General features: G+C 42.3%; 1 protein-coding gene across 1 annotated transcript in view; it reads left to right on the plus strand.

The window, feature by feature from the left end:
* The window catches only part of cdh24b (cadherin 24, type 2b), a gene marked incomplete at its 3' end in the record, with an annotated part of 92,107 nt that overhangs the window by 44,452 nt on the left and 21,778 nt on the right, over positions 1-25,877 (plus strand). Inside the window, exon 5 of the mRNA XM_083929074.1 lies at positions 19,494-19,675. Within this exon, the coding sequence (XP_083785200.1) occupies positions 19,494-19,675 (182 nt within the window). The remainder of the gene's footprint in view (positions 1-19,493; positions 19,676-25,877) is intronic.

Consider the following 25,877-nt stretch of genomic DNA (forward strand, 5'->3'; position numbering starts at 1 on the left):
CCATTAAATAGCATATCAACAAAAGCTACAATCATAGCATCCACCATTACCCAATATATCCCTTTTTCTACTTTATTTTTCTTTTCTCTTGCAAACAGTATCAAAATGAAACACTTTCAGCTATTTCTACACTGACACCTGAGGAAGCAAATATGCAACACAGCTCAAACAATACCAAAACAAAGGTTGAAACAAATGCTTTTCACATCTAAATACAACACAAATAAGCATGACCCAGTTCTCTCCGTTACATGAGATTATTCACAATATTGCAATGTATCAGAAAACAGTGTGCCAGGTAATTAACACAAGCACCACTGTTGAGCTTATAATTAATACTCCAGCTTAGGGCAATCATTGGACTTCCGTTTACCAAACACATACCGATGAACTACACAATATTAACTAGAAGGGCACTCAGAGAACGCAGACTTTGCCAAGGCCACGCTCTACTGCAATAGTGAAAAATAATTTGTGTAGCCACCCTGGGATTTGGATTTTCTCCTAAATTTAACAGGGTCTTCATTGGCCTATGCTTCAGCATTTTACCAAGTTTCATAAAAACAGGCAGACAAGATGGTTACTGGTTAGTGTTATCCCCGTAAACCTGTTGACAAACAGACGAACTAACAAAGCCAAGAACATTTTGGTAATAATAACTGAGTTTATATCAGGTGAGTATAGTTAGTTAGTTAGTGTGCAAAAGTTTCGAATAAATTATATGTCGATTATGAGTAGAAAGACAACTAATGCAACAAACCTTAAGTTGCTCAAGCTCTGAAGCTATGATCAGGCCAGACCCGACATCAACCCGAACCATATGATCAGTTTTGAGCCTGAGCCCAACTAAGCATTTTTTTTTCCTGTGTATAAGTTGAATAGATACCCTGGAAATTTGTGCAAACACGACCTGATTCAAGCAAGGTGGAATTTTTAGAAATTACAGCCAGAAAGCCGGGCCTAATGGTGTTAGGATAGAGAATCAAAGCTGTGTGATATTATTATATAGTTATTGGTTCTTTCTCATCTACCAGTCCATTCTTTATATTTCACGGAAAATATCTCCCAACTTCCCCTTGAATGTTTACAAAATTTCTTTCTAAAGGACATCTTATCTGTGTTGCTTTAAAGTCAAGCATCAAAGTTCATTCTTGCCCTTGAAAAATAAACGGTCTAGAAAACAATCCCAGTCTAAGATCCGTTTACCTGCCAAGGAGCTTTCAAATAAATCACACAGTTTTCACCAGAGAATGCAGATTGCTATGGGGAGAGGTCCTAAAGGTCTCCATGACAACAGAATAAATATATGTGGTACTTTTGAAGGGTTCAGAAAGAGGATCTTAATGAACCATATAATCGTATCAAATTTTTAATCTTACTAATCCTCAAGTTCAGTATTAAAATGGCCCTTGAAGTGTATTTTACTATTAAAATACATTCAGCAGAGTCCTTGGGTTGTTAACAATTGTTATCTGAAGTAATTCTTCTTTTATCTTCCTGCAGTGTTTCCTCATCACAGCCATTCACGAGATCCAGCAGTTGAGAAGTGTTATAAAACGTTATAAGAGCTTATGTTGAACTCCTTATTGACCATGATATATTTATTTAATTCCTTCTACACGGGGTCCGTGACCCGACTATAATGCTTGATGGATCCTTTGAAATTGTCAAAGAGATATATTTTAACACAAATCCAACATGTTATTAGCAAATCCAACATGCTATTAGCAAAGATAAATTAGCCTATTCATGAAAAACAAAAACAGCTTTAGTCCCGCCGCTCATTGGCACGTCTTTGTTATTAACAGAGAAATCCCATTTTCACGATGCCAGACGAATCAGTCAACACTGTGGAGTAGGAGGATCCTAAGGACTGGACCCAGGTAATAATTCTGAGCTACTGAACAAATAAATCTCTATATGCATGATCGGCAGTACTGTAGAGTAGAAAAATAATCCTAAATGTTCCTGAGAGTAATGAACACATCACAATGAACACTTTAGGTTACTGCTTTCATGTATTTAATAGGTACATGATGACCTTGGTTTTAATCTAGATCCTCTAAATTAAAGACTTCACAGAGATGATTCACAACCACATGCTTCTATCGGCAAGATCAGAAAAAGTGAAATGTCACTCTTTGTATGCTTCTTCTCAATGACACGTCAACATTTGACGAGTGATATGGACCAATCCCTGAGATCTGTACGCCAACTGCAAATGAATCTGTAGGCTGTCAAAGGGCAATACATGCATTTATTGCCTTGTGACGGTTGGAGCAGCACTTTGTTATGGTTTATTTACACACACAGAAACTTGCAGATGCATCAGGAGACTCATAACTTGTGCTCGCAGAACACTTTGGTTCTTCTGCTCTGCCTGCAAGAACTGTTTGAATAGCTACAATTCTGCTCGGTGACAAGTCCGCAGACAGAGACACAGGTGCTGGTTCCCATTTTTATAGGGTTTTCCGAACAACCTTGGCTTGCCAACGGTGCCACATAAAAACGTTGAGGGAGCCATCACTCTCCCAGCGGTTTGATGGATAGAAAGATAGATGGGCTGACAGATGACTACATAGGTAGCGCCGATAAGATCAGTGTCATTTTTATATGCCGGGAAGATGAAACAGAGAGGGGGAGAGATAGAGGGAGTAGTTTGGTGAGGGCTTCATCATAAATATTACTAATTCATTTCCCTGGAGAGTGAGGCTGTAACGGAGAGAGTGTGAATGGGAGGGGAGAGAAGGAGAGAAAGAGGAGGTGTGTGAAAGCCTTCTAACGAGTGTGTGTCTATTTTGTGCTTAAGTATGTATTTTTTGCCTGAAAGAGAAGATGGAGTCACTGAGAAAGGTACGATAAAGTCGTCAGAAGAGACAAAGGGAAGCTGCAAAAAAAAGGGGTGAGTGAGAAGCGAGACAGAGGAGAAAAGGGGACAAACATATAAGAAAGGGAGTGTGGGAGTGAATGAAACAGAGGAAGTCAGGAAGGAATATGAGGGTATTATGTTCTTTAGTGAGAATGAGATGCAATAAAAAAAGCGGAAGAGGAACACAGACAACAAAGGAGGATGAGTGGGTGAGCTCGAAGAGTACTCACATAATGGCATAATGACTTAACTTTGTTTGATTTCTGTATATGTTGCACAAGCTTTTTGTATTTTTATACGTTCACAGGCATTTGGGTCACACGCACACATTCATGCTCACTTGCACGATCAGTCAGAGGTGAGGAGACGAGGAGACGGAGAGGCAACAGACTTTGTAATCTCCTGTCAGGCCTAGAAACACACATCTCTCTCTCTCACACACACATTGCTGACTCCCACTCTCTCAGTGTGTGCTTTTCACACAACCGGTACCCTTGTGTCCCTTATCACACTCTCTCCCATCTGTTCCTGTTTTAAAACACCCTCAGTGCACAATCATTTTAAGTCAGTGTGGCAGAAAGTGTCTGTGCTGAGAAATCCCATTTGTCAAACAGTCTACTTTCACCATCCACATCATAAACGACTGTAGCTATTGTGAATTAACTTTTTGTGTTAGCTGCCACGATACCTCCCATTCCTTGGGTTAACATCGGCCATCAAAGTTTCTTCAAATACCGTTCTCCGGTTATGAATAATGGGTAATACCATAATAATGCTGTTAATGTAGAACATGAGGGACGTACTGTAAGTTGCCTGTTTCTGTGTTTTCATAGTTCTTTCTATATAACAATGGCACACTTACAGATAATGAAATTTCTCACTGTATATGGACAAAGCAGCCACCAGTGCTGCCATCAGCCTACATCATTTAATGTCATATCCTATTTAGCAGTCCCATCACATTCAATAGAATATAATGCATATCGAAAATAACTTATGTCCTCTTCAATAGGGCATCGATAATGAATTTAGTTAAATGGCATGACTAATGTGCATTTGCGGACTCGTAATGGGCTCATCAGAGTTAAGGGACATGCGCGAGGGCCAATCCGGTCCAACTCGACCGCCCACGTCCTGTCGTCCTGTCCAATGATCGCCACCCACGCACTGACGTCTCCCTTTGTTTGGACTGGCACGATAAAGACGTGAAGCCGGCGCTCTTTAGAATGCATGAAAGCAAGTCCTGGGGGCAGGTTCACCAATGCGTGAAGGAGGGAGGAGAGAGACGACAGGATGGAGGGATAGAGATGGTAGGAAAAACGAAAAGAAAGGAGTGGAGTGAAGCTAATGGCTTTATGGCGACAGTGATAATCAGGGTAGCTGAAAATCACTTCATCTCACACAGAGCTGAAGGGATGCTGGGAAATAGAAGACATGCATATATCTGTACATGTATACTTGTAAAGGAATGAAGTTTAGTGCTGGGTGTGGTGTATGAGATTTATTATACACGTACGGCTGATTCTGTATGTTTAAAGACATCCTGGGAGAATTCATTTGCGCACGAACACATGTAGTTTCACATATAGTACTTGTGTAAAAATCTGTATATGCAGCCAACATCAGGAGCAGGAGATAGCGCTGGGGCATAAAAAAGCCTTTCCTGAAATGGCCCCTTCATATCACACCGTACAATTAGGCCTGCTAGTGCAGTGCCTTTGCCCTGGAGTCAAAGAAGGCACAGCACAGAGACTCTGCTTGGATTGATTCTTCAAGGCTTTTTACCTCGTGTGGGTCCTTATGCTGCTGCAGCCCACTAACTGTATTGTGTGTGTGTGTGTGTGTGTGTGTGTGTGGGTGTGTGTGTGTGTGCGTGGGTGTGTCCTGTGTCCAGCGAGTGCACAAGTGTTGAAGTAGCAGGGTCGGTCACCCTCGTTGGTAGAGGCGTTTTCTTCTCCTGCTCCCTCTTGTTTTTATGCAAATATACGTAAACAGACAAATGAGGCTTTACGCTGATATTCTAGCCACTTCAAATTGGAGGCTTCTGTGAGAAATCTACGGCCAGCGCTTCCCCCTGATGGGCTTTTCTTCCACAATCCTGTGAAGCCAAAGAGCCTGCGAGGAGAGATTCATCGTGCAGTAATCATCCTATACAACACAAGGTTTCCAGTAGACCTACATGCAGGAAATCCAGCTTCTTCTAAACCCAAGAGCGTCTTAAATTATCCACACTCAGAGAATTTCCATACTCACAACTTCACCTGCCATCACAGAGGAAAACCAGGGAAATTTAAAACTTCATTAAACCTCCCCAAATTGGGCAATTTCTGTCCCTGTTTCTTTTCCTCTTCCCAATGTATAAACTTGGGCTTCGGTGGAAATGAGGTGAATCCATCACACTTTCTGCTGCAGTGCCTGGGTCCTTTTCTCATAGAGAACACACAGGAAAGGCAGGGGGACAGGGCGCAAAGAGACTTGTCTTGGCAATTTTTTATTTTTCTGGGATGCTTTTTCATCTGACCTGGCAGTGTGCCCCCTCACACAGAATAATGGGAGCTAAAGCCATTCTCTTTTTGCCGAGCCATCAGTGAGCCATGGAGAGCCGGGGAGAAGGAAGTGATTTCCATGTTAATGGGAACCTTCCCGGCAGCCTCTAAACCTTTCTCTCCTTTCCTTCCCTCCATCACTCCTTCTCGCTTCATGTCTGTTTTGTGCATACCTACCTTTGCCTACTGTCATCCCCAAACACTCAATCCTGTTGTCTTGCAACGTTACCTTTCACCTCTCAGCCATTGTTTACTTCTCCTTTTCTTCCTCTCCTCTCTTGCGTGCTCTCTTTCTCTCTGTCTAGCTTGATGAATGGAGTCGCTGGACTGTGAGCGACACATCCTCAACGGGGTGTGGCGGTCTTTCGCTAGCTGTCTCACATCACTGTGTGTTTGGGTGTGTTTCTTCTTCTTTTTCTTTTTGCTTTGCCTGTTGGTATACACGAGCAAATCCTCGTTCAGACTCAAGCCCATCAAAATGAAAATGGATCCTTGGAAAGAAGTTGGACAAAAAGGAACTCTTTAGCCCCTTTGTTTCGCTGAAATTTTCTATTGCAAATGTCTGAATCAGTTTGATCATTCGTCAAACAGACTTTACACTGAAAGCTCCCTAGAACAAAGTCTGTCTATGATCTGAGCGAGCCCATGTGTGAGTAGAACCAGCTCATTGTCTGAAGAATTAACAGTGAGCAAGTGGGCGTGTTGATGAAGTTTATAACATGTGGCCGGCTCAAATTTGAAAACAGAAAACCCGGGATGTTACACCAAAATGCCAACAGCCATGTCTAATTGCAGAGACAACGAGTTTCAGGAACTTCTGTCGGTAGGGACCAACACCAAAATCATCAAACAAATTCAAGGAACGACAAAAGACTCGGTTGTTTATGACCAAATTATGAACTGGCTACATGACTGCAGATGAATCTGCATCATGTCTTGCCTCCTGCACACTTTACCCAGGCACCACCCTTCACCTAAACCAAACACAGTAGTTCCAGTAGTTGAGAATGTGTCTATGTTATAAAATCAATAAAGATAACTTTAAAAAAAAGAATGTTTCTGACACGGACAATCCCCTGATGTGGCTACATGTGTGAACATTCTCCAGAAAGTGCCAGGAGTTCTTATGAGAAAATGGCTTTTGAGAGTCTGTTAAAATCCCTTATCCCCTGCCATTGAGGAACACTGATGTCCACTCGGCTGAACGTGTACAATCTCCACCTTACCCTGCGAGGATCCCTGAGCAGCCAACTGAACATGCTCCCTGAGGTCTTTGCCACCCCCTCCTGCCCTCTACGCACTCCTGACCCTATTCTTCCTTGGCTCCCTCAAAACACGGCTGTAAATGGTCCAGCACATCATCTCCCCTGAGATATGCTCAGTAGCTCCATGCCCTTTATGGTGTCTGTCAGAAAAACTGCGGTAGGTAAACTACTCTGCCAGCAGGGGGACTAAATTAATCGCCTCAGCCCTGCACTCTCATCCCTTATACATAAAGTCAGACAAGGCCTAACTGAGTGCTGCTCCTAACATTTACAGCTCTCTTTTAATCATGAATATACCTCAGCATTTTGGTTAATGAGATGATCATTCTGTGAGCCAAAACTGGTACAAAGTAAAGTTTTGGGGATGCAAAGAGACAGACATGATGCCAAGTTGGACCCTGCAGGGCCTTGCAGGTATCTGGAGCTTCCAGCTGTTTTAAGCAGGTTACAAATAAGCAGGAGGGGCTCCTTGTTTAATGGAAACGAACAACTTGGAAGTAGGGGGAAGGACAGTTGATGGTGAGAAAAGCAAGGCACAGAAAAAGAACAGAAGGCCTGTCCTGAATATAATCTCATATAGTCTGAGGAGTAAACAAATCACAGCTCCACACTATTTATTGTTGCACCGACTGCAAGTCAGAGAGGAAACATCCACACCCAGGCTTCAAATAAAAAAGTCTAAAATTTTTGTGTAAATAGTGTTTCTCTATGCTAACAGTGTCTAAAAGCTGTGCACCTGCACTGTCATTGTTTTTCCAGAGCTGCACACAGACTCCCATGTGGTTCGGCATGTTGTAACTGCTGCACTTGCAATTATGGGTTCAATTCTCACCAGGCTCATTTTCCTACAGTGCCTGAATGCAGAGCACACTGCTTTGCATAAAACATGCTAAATGGCAGAGAGGGGGAGGCTAGTTTGGGAAAGTAATCTGTTACACATAAACTGCTTCAAATCTGTTTATCTAAATCTGTGCAAATGACAGATTTATTCAGATCACAATCTGTACATTTACATTCATAGTGTTATCAACATCTGCCACCATTATTTGGATAAAATGATCAGAATTGCAATAAAAAAGCCAGTTTGACTTAACTATCCTGGGTAGTGCAACAACCAATTATCTTCTAGTTCTATTACTTATCTGTAGAACGGTTAAAGTGCAACCACAATGCATTGCAGCGACTATTTTATTCAAATCAGATTAATGTAATATCAATCATGCTTCTACAGTTCATTTTATTCTCTGTTAAGATAATATTCTCTATTTCCTCTCTGATACATGTGTGCCTGAGTCCTCGTGAAGGAAATAAGTCATAACTGGACAAACAAGTATTAGAGTGATGCATTTTGGGTCCTACTTTTAGGACCTGGAATAAAAGCAATTCTTCCATTTAAAAATGACTTCCATCTCTTCTGAGCTCTATAAGTGTCCTAACCTGTTAGGAGCTGCAAGGAGATGGCCTTTAGGGAGAGACAGGAACAGTCAGACATTAATGGACGGTGAGATTATTAAGAGAGATTTTTGGACTGGTTTTGGGTGGAACACGAGAGAAAGTGCAAATGCAAAAAAAACACAACCTTGTGAAAAGTGCAGCTTTGTAACACTCACAACCATCTCTTTCTGGAGAAAACAAAGAAAATCAAACTTTGACTGCTGCAGCACCTCGGATAATGATTCATGATGCATCCGCCGCTCGTGTGGCGTTATAATAAAAAGTAGTATTATATTTAACATATCTATTTCCCAACACTGTGTGACATTGCAGAAATGAATCACTTGTGTGGACAACCTGTTAAAGTCAATTCACTACTTTGAATTGCATACTTTTAACGCATATTCAGTGTTTATTTACAGCAGCAAGGGGCTTATTGGAAAATGTCACTATGATATTTAAGCTCTTCATACATACTTGCCTCATATTTTTACACAGTGGTTAGTACAAAGACATGCGATTAGGTTATTTGTGACTTTATTGCAGACAGAGTTAGTGTGGGAACTTGTCAAATCCGAAAGCTTGTGTTTTATTCGCTCTGGCAGATACGTTGTATGGTCCCCCTGGTTCTAGTTGACATGGCCTTTGGTTGGGCCAATCCCAACCATTTAGCCCATGTGGAGCTTGTTTGAGATGATGACTGAAAACTTTTGGAGCCTTAACCTTTTATGCAAAACACGTGACTGGTGACTCTACGGCAAGCATGATAAAAATAGCATGTCAAATGTGTTTCTAGTCCATAGATATTTATATCTACGTCAGTCTCTTCAACTTTTTTCTTTAGATGATAATCTCGTATATTGTTTTTCATAAATCAATGTTGTCCGTAGGGGAATTTCAACTCAACAGCTGAGTCAAGATAGCCTAATATTGCTGTCTGACAGGACTTCAGACTACACCAAACACACAAAAAGCTCTGTCTTAAGACATTTATTAGTTTCTGACTCTGGAAAAAGGGGGAACAATGGTACAATGGACAATTGTTTTTTAACTTAATCACACACATTAAGGCTATTCTATGTGATTTTCTTTTGTTAATTAATGTAAAATTTTCACTTCCAGTCCCCTGAAACGGTTTTTAGCCCTCCCACTTTGAAAACCTCTGTTCAAGGCTAACTTCCATTTGCGATTTGGTATGGCGATGTCAGGCTACGTAGGGGGGAATATGATTGGGTAAAGAGAGTTTGTAAAGCCCTTTCGCCCAGTGTGAGAGGGGAGCGCTGCAAAGAATAAGCAGGCATAGATAATGGAGACGGAGCTATAACCTCAATAACTAGTCACCCAGATTACTTTCCTGTACACATAAAAACTGTTGCTATTTCTCACAGTTTGGATTTTTCCTCTGTATATCACACTGCGACTGTCAGGCAAACTACACATCATCATAAATTCTGTTGTGCAGCTCAGAGAGTCGTCCTCAGAGAGTTGAGCAGTCCTTCTTGCCGGAGGAAGAAAGTGGAGTGGAAAGTGTAGGAAGTCCTACTGTGAGTTTGCAGTCTGAGGTTAACTTCTAGCACAATTCCTGGGAGTGATTCTGAGCCGTGATAAATACAGGCCCTGATTGCATTTCCCACTCGCATCACATAATGTATTCGATCAGCGTAAATCACTTTACACAAACAAGCCTGTGAGAATATTCACTTTGGGTCTTGTTGCATTATTTTCGGTTCTTCTCTTTGTGCTCCTCCTCCTGTAAAACCTCTACAACATTGTCATAAATTGATGCGTTATGTCTCAAGAGGAAGCATTTCTCATCTCACAAAAAATCCACATCCAGTCTGCAGTCCTGCCTTCAGGCTGACGACACCTTGCTTTAATTAAACCTGACCTCTGGATCTGCCTGCTTTGCATCGGCTTATTCTGGGGGAAAATTGAGCGTTTGATTTTTAAAACGCTTTGACTAATTCCATCTGGCTCCAGTGCTCGGGTTTTGGTTGCAAAGAGTAGTAATGATGAAGGCGATAACTTAGACAATTAGGTAATAGGCAATATTTCCAATAATTGTTATTCTCTAATTAAGTTTTACATCTTCCAAAGCCCAAATAAGAGATGGAGGAAATGAAATGAAAGGAGGAACTAATTAAAACGGAGGTGGCTAATACCAGCATGCTTTTTATCCTGTTATTTCCGTTATCCCTCTGTTTCTCTCGCTCTGTATTAATATTTCATCTAAAGTTCAGCTCTTTCTGCTTCAATAGACAGTAAAATCACTGCCGGAAACATTGCTCTCAGTCACATCTCTCTCTCCTTCTGTCTTTTTCTCCTTCTCACACTCAGTTCTCCTTCATTCACCCCATGTCATACCCCCCCCCTTTTTTTTTCTTCCCTTGAGCTCTCACTGTTCATTTCTCTGATTCTCTCTCAAAATATCGCAGGTGGAAGGGAACATCAGCGGCGAGTCGAACTGGTTTGAGTCAGACGCAAACTCTACTTTTCCCTTCTCTTAGTCAGTCATTGAGCCAACCAGACTGCCAGTCTGCCACTTTGTCATTTCATCATTTTGTCAGTGCGCTCTAGAGTCTGTCAATGTAAATCTTTTTTAGCCACCTGATATAATAGAAAAGACTGGAGCTGGTGCATGTGTACTTTTCATAACCTTGCTGCTGAATTTCATTTAATTTAAATATGCTGTACGTGACTTCTACTGTAAGAATGTTTCAATAAAAGCTCTAGTTACCAACACATTTCTGCTTTACTTTATCCTGCCTTGAATGGAGGATAGAGGATTGACGCAGGGTGGTGAACTCCACATTATTTTGCAGTGTTTGCACTTAGGCACCTGGGTGAGCCCACACCAGCATGCAAGTATAGGCATTCATCTACTAATGGACTAATGGACACACACACAAACACACACACACACACACACACACACATACACACACACACACACACACACACACACACACACACACACACACACACACACACACACACACACACACACACACACACACACACACACACACACACACACACACACACACACACACACATGCAGGCAGCCTCCTACTCCATATGGCATTAGAACAGAGCTCAGTAATGGCTAATGGCCTGCCTCTGCACAAGGCAAGTTAAACAGTAACATGCAGTGTTTTATACCGCTTGCCCTGGAGCCTGTGAAGGAAAAAATCTACACTGTTTTATTATTAACCCCATTAGCACTGGCATAGAGGGCGTCACTTTTCACTGCATGCAGTCTAATTTAACCCTGTGATGGCTAAGGGAAGAATAAAAATTTTGCCTATACAGCACATACTGTTTCCACCTCTCCATCCCGCCTCAGCTCTCATCTCCTCTCTGTCTCTAACACTCCTGATGATGCCTAAATCACACTCCCTCCGCCTTGATCCTCCCTTCCGTCTCTGGCCTTTTCCCTTAAGCCCTCTTGAGTATGAGTGCCTGTGTGATGGACTCCCCCTAAACGGATGCAGATTTTATTCAGGCTATTTTCAAAACCAGTGCCTGCGCTTTAGCCAGCTAGACATTTTTTTAATGACTCCCCTAACTCGACGCCTTCCACCACCACGAGTAAACACTCTGCTGCAGATAAGTCGCCCCTCCTCTCCTCTCCTCTCCTCTCCAGTCACAGCACAGGCCTCCGTCTACAAAAAGTGGTTCCCCGCTGGTTTTGCAGCCTTCGCAGCATTCGTCTCTTCACACCCTCCTTCTCCCTCTCATGTTGCATCTCTCATTTCACATTTACCTGTCCTTCAACAGTCTCTTCTTTTAGATCATCCCCAGCTCTCCTCCCACCTCCATCCAGCAGTTTGTCAATTTAAGCTCTTTTTCTGCACTTTTAAACCTGTATTAAATCACACCGTCTGCTAATTAACACTTACCATTTGTCATTTCACTTGATTTCAAACTAATACCCTTGCCAACATGCCACTATTCATCCAATCACCTTAAAAACTGGCAGTCCCAGGCCAATTGTTCAAATAATTGTCACTCAGTTTATCATGGGGAATCAGAGCACGCTGATGGTACTGTGGCTAGGTACGAAAGAGACATGAAGAGCCCTTTCTTCTTTTACTGTGGTTTAGTGCCCAAATGCAGCACAGGAGGGCTTTCGATCTTCTCTCTGTGGCACAATTATGGGCAGCTCAGTGGGGAGCACCTTTATTAGTGAGACATGAAGTATTGTGCCGGAGCTCCCGTGCTGTTTCCTCACAGCTCGCACTAATGACTTTACCTGTGCGAACAAAGGGACAGGACAGATCCCAGTCAGCTTCTATTTTCATCTGATGTGTGATTTTATCAGAGACCTGTGCAGTTTTTTGAGCGTCTTTGTGTGCAGAATGAGCTGGGAATCTCTCCCCGCCAATCACCTTTTCACTATCCTCTCCCCCCTGCTGGATCCCTCTTTTTCTCCCCCCTCCAGTCCATCACAGGTGGAAATGATGTATGACTTGTGTTGCCAGCTGCTCTCCTGTGTGAGCAGAAAGCTGATAATGACTAAGTCTAGCCTGCTCTGCTGGCATCACACCCCCTTTGTCACTCTCTTTGTGAGCGGTCCCTGCGTGTGACAAGTATGTATGAGAGAGAGCGAGGCCGGAGTTTTTTTACTCTGCTGTTGTGTGTGTGTGTGTGTGTGAGAGACAGAGAGAGAGAGAGAGAGAGAGAGAGAGAGAGAGAGAGAGAGAGGGCCCATGACAGGGACTGTTGTGCCCACGTAGGCGTGTGTTGCCTGTTTCACTGTGCAATAGCACAGATCAATAGTAACCGCAGTCTCTGACTTGTAAATAACTTTCCTAATTTGCTGTCTCATTAGCAACATCCCTGTTTATGTTCGAGTTGTCTTCATCTCAGCCTTCTGGTGCTGTGTCAGTCCCAGATGGTAGGCATGGTAGTCACGCCACATAAAATGGCATTTAGTGTTGATTCATTGGCACAGGCTGTCCTTTCCAATAGGCAGACCCCTGCAGGGCCACGTGGGCGTTTGCATACTCTGACAGATATGGTCATACATTTACTCAAGAGATTATTGTGTGACATACGTTCTCATGTTTCATCATGTAGTATGGACTAGGTTTATGTGATAAAGAGCTTGGGTTTTCTTTCTAGCAGGTAGTACAAGAAATAAACAAAACGTTTTGGACACCCTGTTGTGAACAGCTCAGATTTGGGAACCTTGCTGCAGGGATTTGCTTTGGCCGGCAGTCAGTGGTTTTCCTTCCTCGGTTCCTTTGTATACTGGCATTGACATGTTGAAGGTTTACGTAAGAAATACACAAAACAAGAATTTATGTTTCTATACTCGTCATTTGTTTTTGTTTTTTAAATCATATTATGTGGGTAAACCTTAATAGATAATGTTCCCAGGAAACATTTTTCTAGTGAAGGAAGAGCTACGTTCAATATTTCTCATCAGGTAGGTAAAACATTACATTTCTCCCAAAACATATTTTCATAATACTGTTATGTAAACGTAATTTACAGTATATGAAACAGAGTTCAATTACAAAAGTTGTCTCTTACAGGCTTCAAATGATTTGCACTCCAGTGGATCAAGCTGAAACAATAAGAAAAGGTGTTTGTTTGAGTGAATTTATCATTTTTAAAATATAAGAACAGGGAATGTGGAAGAAAAAATAAATAATTAAGTGTAATAAAGTATTCACAGAGAGCAGTAACTTTAATTCTGGGACGCCAGGGGTGTTAAATAATGAGTAAAACTTTTTTTTTTTTATGAATAACAGCACTGTGTCTAAGTGTGAAGTCCTGCTCAAGGACTACTTTTCTTTTTACTTCTTATTATCTCCACCGGGCTGAGCCTGGAGGGATTATACGTTCAGTGGTGTGAGTGTGCATGCATGCGTGTATCTATCTGTCCACAGCTAATCTCGCATACGACTGGACCCATCAGCTTAAATTCTTGTGTGCACATGCATGACTGTATGCTCAAGGACCTCTTGTGGTTGTGGTGCTTCACAATTTTACTATTCAATGTTTTAATTTTGGTTTTATCTGCGGTTTTATGTCGCCGTTGATTGCTGACCCCTCATGCGTCTGAACCAACCGGTAGGGGCTGCAAGTGAACAACAGGTGCTTCAGTAGCAAAAGTAATTTCTAGGCTCTGCGAAAAACAAGCCTAGCCTCTTCAGTTGCAGGCCACATTTTGACTTTTGTCAAAAAAAATGACATCCATAGAAAAGTTTAGTTATTATCCACTAAAGTTAGGCACTGATATGAGATGGATATCCCCGTTTTTGTTATTTTCGCTGCCATCTTGACTGTGAGCTGCTAAGGGAGTTGGGTTTTACAAGCAGGGAGTGAGTGGCAAAAAGAAAAGTGTTTTTTCAGGGTGTTGAGGCTGGAAATAGGACAGTGGCGGGAAGTGTCACGGGACGGCGTGTCCCTGAGTGCTGATGCGTGCCTGCCGCTGCCAGTGTGGGGGTTATACATAGAAAATATGGGCTGTTTTGATGCGCCGTTGTGCCGCTGAGTATTTTGGCCTCAATGGAGCTGGGATGAACAATTGAGTGAGATTCATCTCTTCTTTGTTGCAAAAGGACGATATGTACTCTTTTGAAGTGTATTAATTTTTCAGTAATTGATACGCTGAACAAAATCCACAACAAAACAACATCAACGGCAAAAATGAAAGCAGAAATGAATGTAAAAGAGGGGGCACTACTCTCTCTTTACAATCTTTAATCCACTCTCTTCAGACCAACTGAGAACACAACCTTCCTCTTGTCATGTTGTTCCTGGGTTCCTTCTTTTGTTCTTAGAGATTAAAGATGATGAGTCTGTTTTTCCATGAAGTTAATGTCCAGCCACAGTCACATTTCAAACAGGTCCTTGTGATGGCCTTTGTCCATGCAAGTATTAGGATTTTAAAGATGTCCTTCCTTTGATTTATGTCACTGGGTATCAGTCCCAGGTATTTGGGAAAATCTCCTCAAGAGTCTGAATATCTCTGTCCCAGAAAGTCTGTACTCTTATGCATGACCAGAAAATATGTGCTGCTGTTTACCCAATTGTTTATCATTTATGCTGGGCATAATAAAGAAAGCTGATTCAAATCTTCTATCCGAATTCCCTGTGTCTTTTAGAGCAAGTGGAAAGAAGCTAGTGTTCTACTCACAGAAAGCCAACTGCGTGACAGTTTAATGTCCCACAGACTGCCTTTAAGTAACCTTAAATGACTTGTTCGTGATTGTTCTTTTTCAAAAAGTACCTACAGTATTGGTTCATGAGTTATTGTAAGTGCACTGAGACTGGCCATTATATCCTGTACATTACACTTTAAGTAGTGGAAAACACTGAGAGCTTCTAGTGTAACACCTTGAGTAAATTACAGAACAGGGAGAGGAGGAGGAGGAGGAGGAGGAGGCAGCAGTTGTTCACCAGGAGGTAAATTAAGTAAAGTTAAAAAAAAAAGGGGGTGGGTAAAGAGCAGCCTGGAGAGCAGCATATGGTAATGGGGCCGATTCATGGCCCTTTAGAGCCATGAGGCCAGCAGTGAGCATAATGCTACTGTCACTCTCACCGCTTCTAATGTGTGCAGAGGAAAGGTTGTGGCGCTAGCTAGCAGCTAACCACTTAAAGATGTTTATCAAATCCTATTTTAATGTCAGTGGTGATTTTGTGTCATTTGCGCTGTTATCTAATCTCCACTGAGAAACAGCTGGAAAAAAATCTCACAGCCAATTTTAGGAGCAGCCACGAAGGGAAAACATTAATAAACCCATAATAAATCTGATTTGTGTTGTATTTTCAAGAGACAATTTCTCTCCGGTACTAAAACAGCAACCTCTTCCACTCCCCCTGTCTTATCCATAGACCATATTTTGTCTGTTTAAGGGGGGGCAGGGGATGTTCAGGTCACCATGCTACATACAAGTGGTTATTGATAAAAACATTTTTTAAATCCCTTGAAAATACCACATTTAGACACCCAGACCTTGTGGACCCCTTGAGCACTTCTGTTCTGGAAACCCCCTTATGGTCAATATACCTAGGAAAGCCATCCATCCTCTGAATGCCCCAGGTTTCCAGTTTGTGGTTGTAAAGTTTCATGAGGCTGTGATTATTGTAGAGGTCACAACAGCTCATTTGAACTCAAGTTTCAAAAAACGCTCTCGCTACAATGAAATGGCTTCTGTGGGGAGTAACATCATCACACGTTCACAACAGGGCTCATTGAATCCACAAGCCTTTCAGCTTTCCACTCAGACCCAATTTATGCCATAGCCAAACTGTTTAGGGACCCCAGTATGCAGATATATTCAAAAACTTATTTTTACTTAAAAATTCTTCTTTTTGCCCCAAATTACTGTACATGGGATAAGTGGGTATGCCTGTAAAGGCCACTGCTCAGCAGCCTTGCAGCCATTTATTTCCCAGTGGTCATTCGCAAAACTGCAATGAAGTAAAACTTGTGGGGGGGCCAGCTGGAAGAATGCTAGAAAATCTCTTTGAGCTGAATAGGTGCCATTTTGGGATCCAGTAGTATCCAGTTCTGGGTACCAATAAAAGCACATTTTATTCAGATATCTTGAGGTCAGAGGTCAAGGGACCCCTTTGAAAATGTTTTTTGTTGTGTTATTTAGCCCCATTTACTGACAAGGTTGTACCAATGGGTTCCTTAGATCGTTCCATATGATGCCAAGCTTTAATACTGAGCCTGCTACAGCCTCTGAAAGACAGAAAGCTGGCAGAGCACACCGCCGTCCTCTTAATAGAAGCCGGTCAGGTACAGGATGGAGACCATAGCTAGGAAGCAACATTAGTATATACCGCAGTGAACTGAAGAATGTTAAAGTGTTAGATTCACTGTGGTTTCATCTGTTCTGATCCTGTCCAATCCATCTTGGCTGTTATATTTTCAGAGAGTTGTCCATGAAAATAAGGTCTGTTATTACCACAGCTGTAACCTGTTGAATCTTGATTTGATAACTGTTTGTCAGCGATGGTAATGACAGAGTTACTGATTTTTTTTCCTCCACCATATCTATTGATCTTTGCGCCGCAGTGTTTAAATAATCCCATCTCATCCTCCGTCTGATCCTGTCCAGCATTTAGTACTTATCTCACAGATGGATGTCCTTATTGTGAGGGTGACACACGTTTACTGTCTCGTCAGTGGGAATTTGTCCAGTTTCTGCAGAAAAGAGTCCACGTTTTAGAGGCAGTAAGTGAGAGTGACTGGAGCAAATGAATCAAGGAGAGCATGGATATTCAAAAGCTCTAGTTAACTCTACATGTAAAATTCTACAAAGTGGTTGTCAAACAGGTCATTTAACTTTTATAAGAATCAAGGGTGATGTTCGACAAAAATTCTAAGAAGAAAGCTTTTGTAAAACTACTGAAGTACTGAAGAATGTCCTCACCAGGAAGATGACAGCATTGGTCTTTTTTAGTCAAACACTCAAAAAGACCACTGTTCATATTTTCCTGACTTGGGATGTCTTTTGGCCATGCAAATAACTCAATGCTTTTATATAGCCCGTCTACACAGGTGTTGTTGTGAAAGCTCTGTGAGTAGAGCGGCATCTTCAGTCCTTTGTGACTGGATGTTCATTGGAGAGTAGGTCACCGCTGTTTTGACAAAAGCCTATAGCTGCTGAAGTTGTACGTGTAAAACATGCGCTTTGGGTCCTGGTGACGCACGTAAAACACAAGTAATACACAAGCCTTTATGTGAACTGCTCTATTGTTGACCACTGTTTGCCCCTGTTTCCTACCGTGTTTATTGACAATGATCGCTCTCTGATCAGGAACATATACCTATTATGATATACCTATTTCTGCATTATTTTCATTCTACAGGTGGCAATATAATGTCATCCTCGGGGCAGTTCACACTATACAAGCGTGACATTCATAATCCCTCTCTGTCATCAAAAGTGTGTGGCGGCGTCAATGTCTGCAGAGTCCCCGCCCTCTGTTTGTAGTTTCTTATTTTTTGTGTTTGGGACATTTCTTGGCATCAACCTGTATAGAAAAATCGCAACCATGTGTCAGAGAATAAGCATGCATCTGAGAGGAATGCAGGTGCAGAAAGGTTTAAAAAAAAGCAGAAAACTGAATCATCTTTGTAATGGACACATGAATAAGTTGTTCAGTCGATTTGTTGGAGTGAGAAACCCCATGTGTGCTTTTAAAAAAGAATTAAGACTTTAAAAAGACAAGAATCAAACACCCTGCTGGGCAATAACTTTGTTTCCTGATACCACTCTGATGTCTGAACTGTAATCCTGAACCTCAAAGTGAAATAACCTCACATGTTGTGTCGCTGTGATGTTGTCACATTTACAGAATTCATCTGACTGAGTGTTGGCCCAGATACCGTCTTGTTGAAGTGCTGGCTATCTTTTATTCTGTCAACCCAATGTGTTTGTGCGACTCTCACATTTACAGGTCTATCTGATTGCCTTAGCTTTAGCTGAGCAGATAACAGTTCTGTTTGAATGAGCCTGTCTGTTCTGTGTGCGAGCCAAACAGTGATATCTTCCCTTTTCCCTCGCTCAGTTTCTATCTTTCCTGACTCACTTATTCTTTCCAGTGCAGCTGCTGGCCGGTGTGTCTGTATTTGTGCGTTAGGTTGAAATAAAATGGTAGGTGGATATTTGAATTTATGCGCGCATGTGTGCTTTTATGTTCACAGATGCACTCCATATTTTCATCAGAGAGGTGCATCTGTGAATTTTAAGAGAGAAGTACAGTGTTTCCCTATTTAAACTGCAAAGCCAGCAGAAGTACCCTAATAATGTGCCGCTTTAAAGGGCCCAGCACTAAAAGTAAAACCAGCATGTTTAAATATGATGGCAGCACACGTGAAAAAAGCTGTTATCTTGATTAATTCTTGTTAGCAGGAGGAAGGAATGGACGACTCAGAGACTAAAAAGTGGATGTTTGTGATAAGTAGTTAGCTCGTGTTATCAAGTTCAAATGTTTTGAGGGGGACGGAGCAGCCTTTCTCGCCACTTTGCTTTTTCTTTATCCCCTCTGAAGTTAGGATTTTTCTTTTTTTTTTATACTTGCTTCTTTTAAGTTCGTTTTTTTTAAAGCAGGTTTTCTGTCCATATTTTACCTGGCTTTTAATAACATCTCAATGCCGAGCACTCAAACGCATACTCTGCCTTTCTCTTCTTTTATCTCTCTCCTTCATCCTCTCACTTCTGTGAAATTAATTGCAGCCTTATCTGAATGAAAAATTGCAAATATGCTCAGCACAGGTGGTGAACAGCAATTTGATAAAGAGTTCAAAAGATAACATTAAATGCATACTGTTTGTGCTTAGTGCATCAGTGCTAATCAAACAACAAAGACGGCTTCCCTATTATTAACGCCATGTGTCTCTCACAGGTATGTGGTCTTTCTCTGTTTCCGAGCTGGCCATCCCTGGGGCTGAGATTGGGCGTATCTCGGCAGCCGACGCTGACCTCGGCGAGAACGCCAAACTGGAGTATACCATCCTGGAGGGGGAGACCGGGGAAACGTTCAACATCACCGGAGTGAACCAAGAGGCGGTCATCACGCTCAACAAGGTGAGGCACTGATGACAGAAACAGAGAGGTTGGACAGGGAGCACGTGTGGAAAGGCGTCTGCCTGTAGAGGTAATAGGAAGAAGGGCAGGAGAGGAGAACAGATGATGAGGAGAGGCGATGACACAGAAAACGTGGGCAGGTTTTAAGAGAGGAGTTTTGTTTGGCCTGTAAGTCAAAGCATTGACTTTTGACTTTTTTTAGGGGGGGGGGGTTTAAACAGGTGATCTATATTCATGTCACCTTTTCACTTTACTTGACTCCCAACAGAGGAGAGTGGTTTGATTGGTTTCTGACAAATACAGTTCCTGCTTCATTTCACTGTAAACCGGCTTCCTACATTTTTATCAATATTTCCATCTGTTTACAGCAAACATAATGAAGCATCCGCACAAAACTCAATCGGAGCATGACACACCCAGATGCAAATGTTTGCCATGGCTGAGTTGAGTGTAATTTGTAGCGAGAATGTTTTGACCGGTGTCGATGTATTTCAACTGCTGCCGTTATTCAGCAAAGGTCTTCCGTGCGGAGCGTTTGCATGTACAGAAGGATCAATGAGGCGATGCCTTTCCATCCCCAGTTCAGCTGGGTAATAGTTCCCTTTAGTGTAATGCTAGATGATTTAAATTTCAAACATTTCCTAAGCTGCTTGTCATCTACAATAATCACATTCTTAGTGGGGGGTTGCTGACACCCACTCATTACCTTGTAGCAGTTCATACGTGTCTGTCTCCCTCTGCACTCACATGTAATGTAGACTTAATGGGGAGATGGGGCCCTGTGTGGGAGGCATGTCTGAGATATGATGCTTTTATTTCAAATGAGCCCTACAGAAGTGCCTCTGACACGGGTCTCTTAATGAATACTGTCAGCTCCCTCTTTGATCTGTGGGATGTCAGTCTTGAGAGTGTGTGCTTATGTGATTGTTGTGAGTCCTTTGTAATATGCACGACACAGAGTGTTCCATGCATTTGAATGCAAGAGTGTGTTCACGCTTATTTTTCCATCGGCACTTTTGACCGCGCAGAGCCAAACCATGCCGTGCCCATTTGCGCTTAAATTACCCGCTTCTGCCTGTTGAGCTGCCCTTGAGATGGACCTCTTATTTTGGAGTAGGGCTCATCTCATATCTGCACAGCAGGAGAGAAGAGAGAAAGACGTTTTTTAAAAGTCTCTGTGTTCTGCTCTCAGTACTTCTGCGGCTTCTTACTGATTCTCTGTGGTTTGAAGTTAAGTTTCTCTCCTGCGTCCCTATTTGAACTCTCGGATATCTTCTTTATGTTTCATATTTGCGTTTGGCTGTATAGGAGTTGTGTTGAGTCGCTGCTGATGAAAGCCCAACATTTCCCGATTTTGCTGCTGCACAATAAAAGCTTTTATTTGAAAGAATTTATAGGAAGTGAAACGTGTTTATCCTCCGTTTTACAGCAGCTCTTTGACCACTCGGGGCTCACCAGCTTCTAAGTAGCGACAGCAGACTTTGCGATGTAGGAACAGAAACGTTTGTAGTTATATCCTAGATATTTGTGATTTCAGGCACATTTTATGACTAAAATACAAAAACACCCAAAGTACACTGAGCTACCATAGCTCAGTAAGGCCAAACCAACGAAGACATTTTCAAGCACTAGGCCTGTTGTAGTGGAAGCGTGAATCCCTGCCATGCTGGACTGACAAGACGACTCAAACAGAGTCGAGCAGACCCATACGTGCATGAAAAAAAACAAAATATTATGATGAGATGGATCTACTTTTCTTTATTTAGAACAAGACTTTTGAGTTTGGCAGTGGGCTTGGGGCAACAGTCAGAAAGTAGTGTTGACAATAATAAAGACACAAAATAACATCAAATAATATATCTAAAAAAATATCAGTCATTTTGTGCACAATTGATACTCTGGAGCTTTGTAGAGAAAAAGAGAAAAAACTGATGATGCCCAGAGACCCGTGTGGTGTCTTCATATTCCAGGTTTTGTCCGACAAACAGTCAAAACCTCACAAAATCCAAATAACAATGATAGTAAACAGAGAAGAAACTCACATTTGAGACATTGGAACCATGAATGACTTAATTGATTAGGCAATTATCAACGATTCCATCCAGACAGGTAATACAAAGATACTTTGCTTTTAATAATAATAAAAACTGTATGATATGACTTTCCCAAAAAATGTTTTAGCACCAAAATGCTGTCCTTTTGAAAAGAGGGCATCAGTCACCCTTTCTTATACAGTAGATTTCCTAGAACACTGTATCTCACCACTGCCAAAATGTGGCAGTTTTTAAATTTTTCATTAAAAGCCTGTATGCCTATAAAAGGATTTTTAAACTCAGCAAAAAGAAGTTTCTCAAACTGTAGATTTCTAGACCCGTAGACTCGTTATAGAAGTGTTGGTTCTCTATTTTTTTCTTTAAAAGAAGCAATCTACACAAAATAACGGTGATTTGGCAAAGCTTGAAGCTGTGACTTTTGAGTGTTTTTACTGCTGAGCGACTGAGTGCAGGTATTATGTGTGTGTTCTCAGGTAGCCACTTCATACTGGTGTTACAGTATTTGCACGTACAGAGTGTGTTTGAATTCATCACTCTGCCAGTTCTCAGCCTTGGGTTCGTAGGATTCGTTAAAAACAATCCGCACCTGGAGGTGGTGTGAGAGCAGGATTTCCAAACCCGCTACGAGCTCCTTTTGAAGACAAGCGAAAAGGCAGGGAGAGGAGTGGATGCGGTAAGAGATACAAGAAGACAGAAATGAGGCAAGGACCCAGGAATGAGAGGAAAGAGTGGGGTTGGAAGGAGGGAGAAAGATGGAAGCACTGAGGGAGGAAAGTTAAAATGAGGTCCTGTGAGGCAGTGACAGCAGAGAGTGCAGTATAACAAGTGGGTTAGAGTGTGAAAGAACCAGAGAGAGACATGGAAAGAGAGAGAGAGAGAGAGAGAGAGAGAGAGAGAGAGAGAGAGATGCAGAGACGGAAAGAACTGCGAAATCAGTGACAGCCACAGAGAAAAATTAGCACAGCTAGAGACTTAGAGTCACAGGGAGGTAGAAATACCCACCCAGTACGACAAAAAATGAAAAAAAAATGAAAACAAAAACAAAACTTTGAGATAGGGACCTGGCGGCATGACAACAACAAGACGGAATGAAAAAGTGAAAGCAGGGAGAGGAGAGGGGGGGGGAGAGCAACCCGCTGTGTATAAATGGAGAGTCGATCAATTCAACATGTGCCTGGCGACGGGCAAAACAGGCAGGAAAATTACGTGTAAACAAATACAGTTAACACCTCCCACCCGCAGCATTCCTCCCACCGGATTCAGCCACAGCGATCTCAAAGACACAAACAAAACGTACAATTAGTATTTCAACATGGCCTCCTTCATGCTGTTTTGTGTTGCTTTAATCCCCTCTACAGGCACCGAGAGAGGCAGAGAAATAGATTAGACCAGCACTGCTGCTATGGGTGAAATATTAGATAAAACTGAAGACCCACTGGATTGGATTCATTTGGAATCCTTGCATATATACAGAATATATACAGAATATATACAGTATATATATATATATATATATATATATATATATATACTGTATATATAGGGTTTTTACCCATGCTGCAAGGCATCATTTGAGAAGTCAGTTGAAGCCCCGGAGCTGTATCTGGATTTTGCGTAAAGGTGGTAGATTCTTGCCTGATATGAGACATAATTGCCAACCAGTTACACTCTTTTTAAGGTTCAAAGGTACAAGCAAGGCAAGGTAAACTGTCTCAAATAGGTTCAGATGGATTCAGTCTCGCAGGGAATCCACACACAGCTAATAAAAAAAAACATGTAAGATACGCTACAACTAATAGAATTAAAAATAAAGCGTTAAATTAGCGCTTAGCTCCCCCTCAGTTTCCACTTCATTAAACAAACAAAAACTAATACAATAAAACAGCCATGCTTTTTTTTTTTTCCTTTCTGCATGCTTATTTTTAGGGTGTCTTAATAACGAACATGCCCTGGCATCCATTTTTCTGAGTCAGAGGGCTTTCAAATTGTGCAGAATTTTAACAAGGGAATGGGATGATCTGTGCGCCCTCGGAGAAGGAAGGATTTCCGAATGGAACAATTTGTGTTGCCACAGAGCCGGCCTTGACCTTGCTGGTCATCTCGCTGCTGTGGGCTGAATCTCTTTAACCGTCGATCTAAGATGCACACACACACACACACACACACACACACACACACACAGTGGAACACATACACAAAACTGAGATGCACACCTACACAAGCACCAGTTAGACCAGAGAGAGAGAGAGACAGAGGCACACATCAATATAACACACTTGACCTTGCGGCTCCGCGTTTAAACTGCAGGGAATGTAAGGAAAAAAGAGCTGCAAAAAGGGCGCGAGTGCACATTTAAAGACAGAGAGGGACGCCGCGGTGCTCGTCCTCACCTCACAATAATGTGTCAGATGGGAGGTGGGTGGAAAGTCTGAGCTCAGGGGTGGGTGGGGATAATATGTGATGACAAAATGGAGGAGAAGGCAGACAGATGAAGGCGAGGAAGACTGTGGAGGACGTGCCTATGAGCAGAGGGAGGAAGAGGACAAGGCGAAGGCGTGGAAAAGAGAGGCGAGGGATAGGCGGGAACACGCGAGAGAGAAGCTGGGTCATTAACAGCCTGCAAGTCAGTCTGCCTGCTGCTTATCACTGCTTATTTACTGTGAGTCCCACAGAGACCCCCAGCAATAAAAAGATTTCTCTCTTTCTCCTATTCTCACTCTATCTCTCCTTCTCATCCTCACCCTCGCCCCCCTCCTCCTCTCATCATCAGCCCCCCGTCTCTCTGCATTTCATTACTCTCCCTCTCTGTCTGATCTCCACACACATGTCCAAATATGCAGGGCAGGGAGACACACAAGCTAAAATGCAAGTAGATGCAAACACACACGCACACACACACACACACACACACACACACACACACACACACACACACACACACACACACACACACACACACACACACACACACACACACACACACACACACACACACACACACACACACACACAAACAGAGCCTCTGCAACCCATCACTCACTCCCTTGCCTTGTCCTTGCTCCCTTCCTCCCCTCTGGTTTGTGTCTGGAGGCCATGTCAGATAGTGTGTGTTGTTTGTCTGTGGCTCTGCCTCAGCCCAGGTCTGCCTCATTCACACACACACACACACACACACACACACACACACAGACACACACACACACACACACACACACACACACACACACACACACACACACACACACACACACACACACACACACACACACACACACACACACACACACAAACACACAGATCTCCTCTATGTAGTTTCTCTTCTACAGTATATTCTTTTGAGGTCCTTCCATTCTATTGTTGAATGGAAGGACTGGTCAGCTCTGTTATTTACTTAGCGTATTACATATTGCTGATAATGAATGTACATATTGCTTCTAATAGATTTTTGAAACAGCATGCAGGCAAGGCCACAGTGTAAGTAGCAGGTAATTGAAGAATTTGCATAACACTCTCCGGTACAGTAGCTCCTTGACATTGCTCTGCAGCAGTGCCCTCTAATGGCGAGAGGTGGATATTTGTAGAAGCCCGAACTGGTGGCGGACGGTTGAGGTTTTGTTTGAAATCAATCCGCTAATCAAAAGCTAATCAACTGCTACAATGAGGGGCAATTAGAAAGAAAATGAGAAGACATAGAACATATCGTCACCGGCTGATGGATGCAGATATTTAACATGCAAATCAGGCGTGATGATTTAATAAAGGCTCTGTGTGTTGATTGTGAGAACATTATGCAGCAAAGAAACTTTAAAAACAAACTATGATAATGTCCGGATTCCACAGCATGTCATTACATGTGTATAGTGAATTAAATAGCATGGATAGAATAAAGTCGGATCACTAGATGCAACATAAGGCATGTCACAACATCATTAATACGAATGCAGCAGTATCCCGATTCAGGAGGTTCCCTTTTGAGGTATGCTTTTCGGGGTGCTGTGAGCTGTGTAAGCCTGCTATTTGTGCGCCTTTCATTCCTCTTACCTGGGGGACAAGCTAGCTCGCGCATGTGTCAGTTTGCCATTATTATTTCCATATGCTCTCACTTAAAACGGCTGGCTAATCCTCGGTCACACGCCAGCAGCGCGCCC

This window comes from Echiichthys vipera (assembly GCF_963691815.1).
Source record: "Echiichthys vipera genome assembly, chromosome: 15".
NCBI lineage: Eukaryota > Metazoa > Chordata > Actinopteri > Perciformes > Trachinidae > Echiichthys > Echiichthys vipera.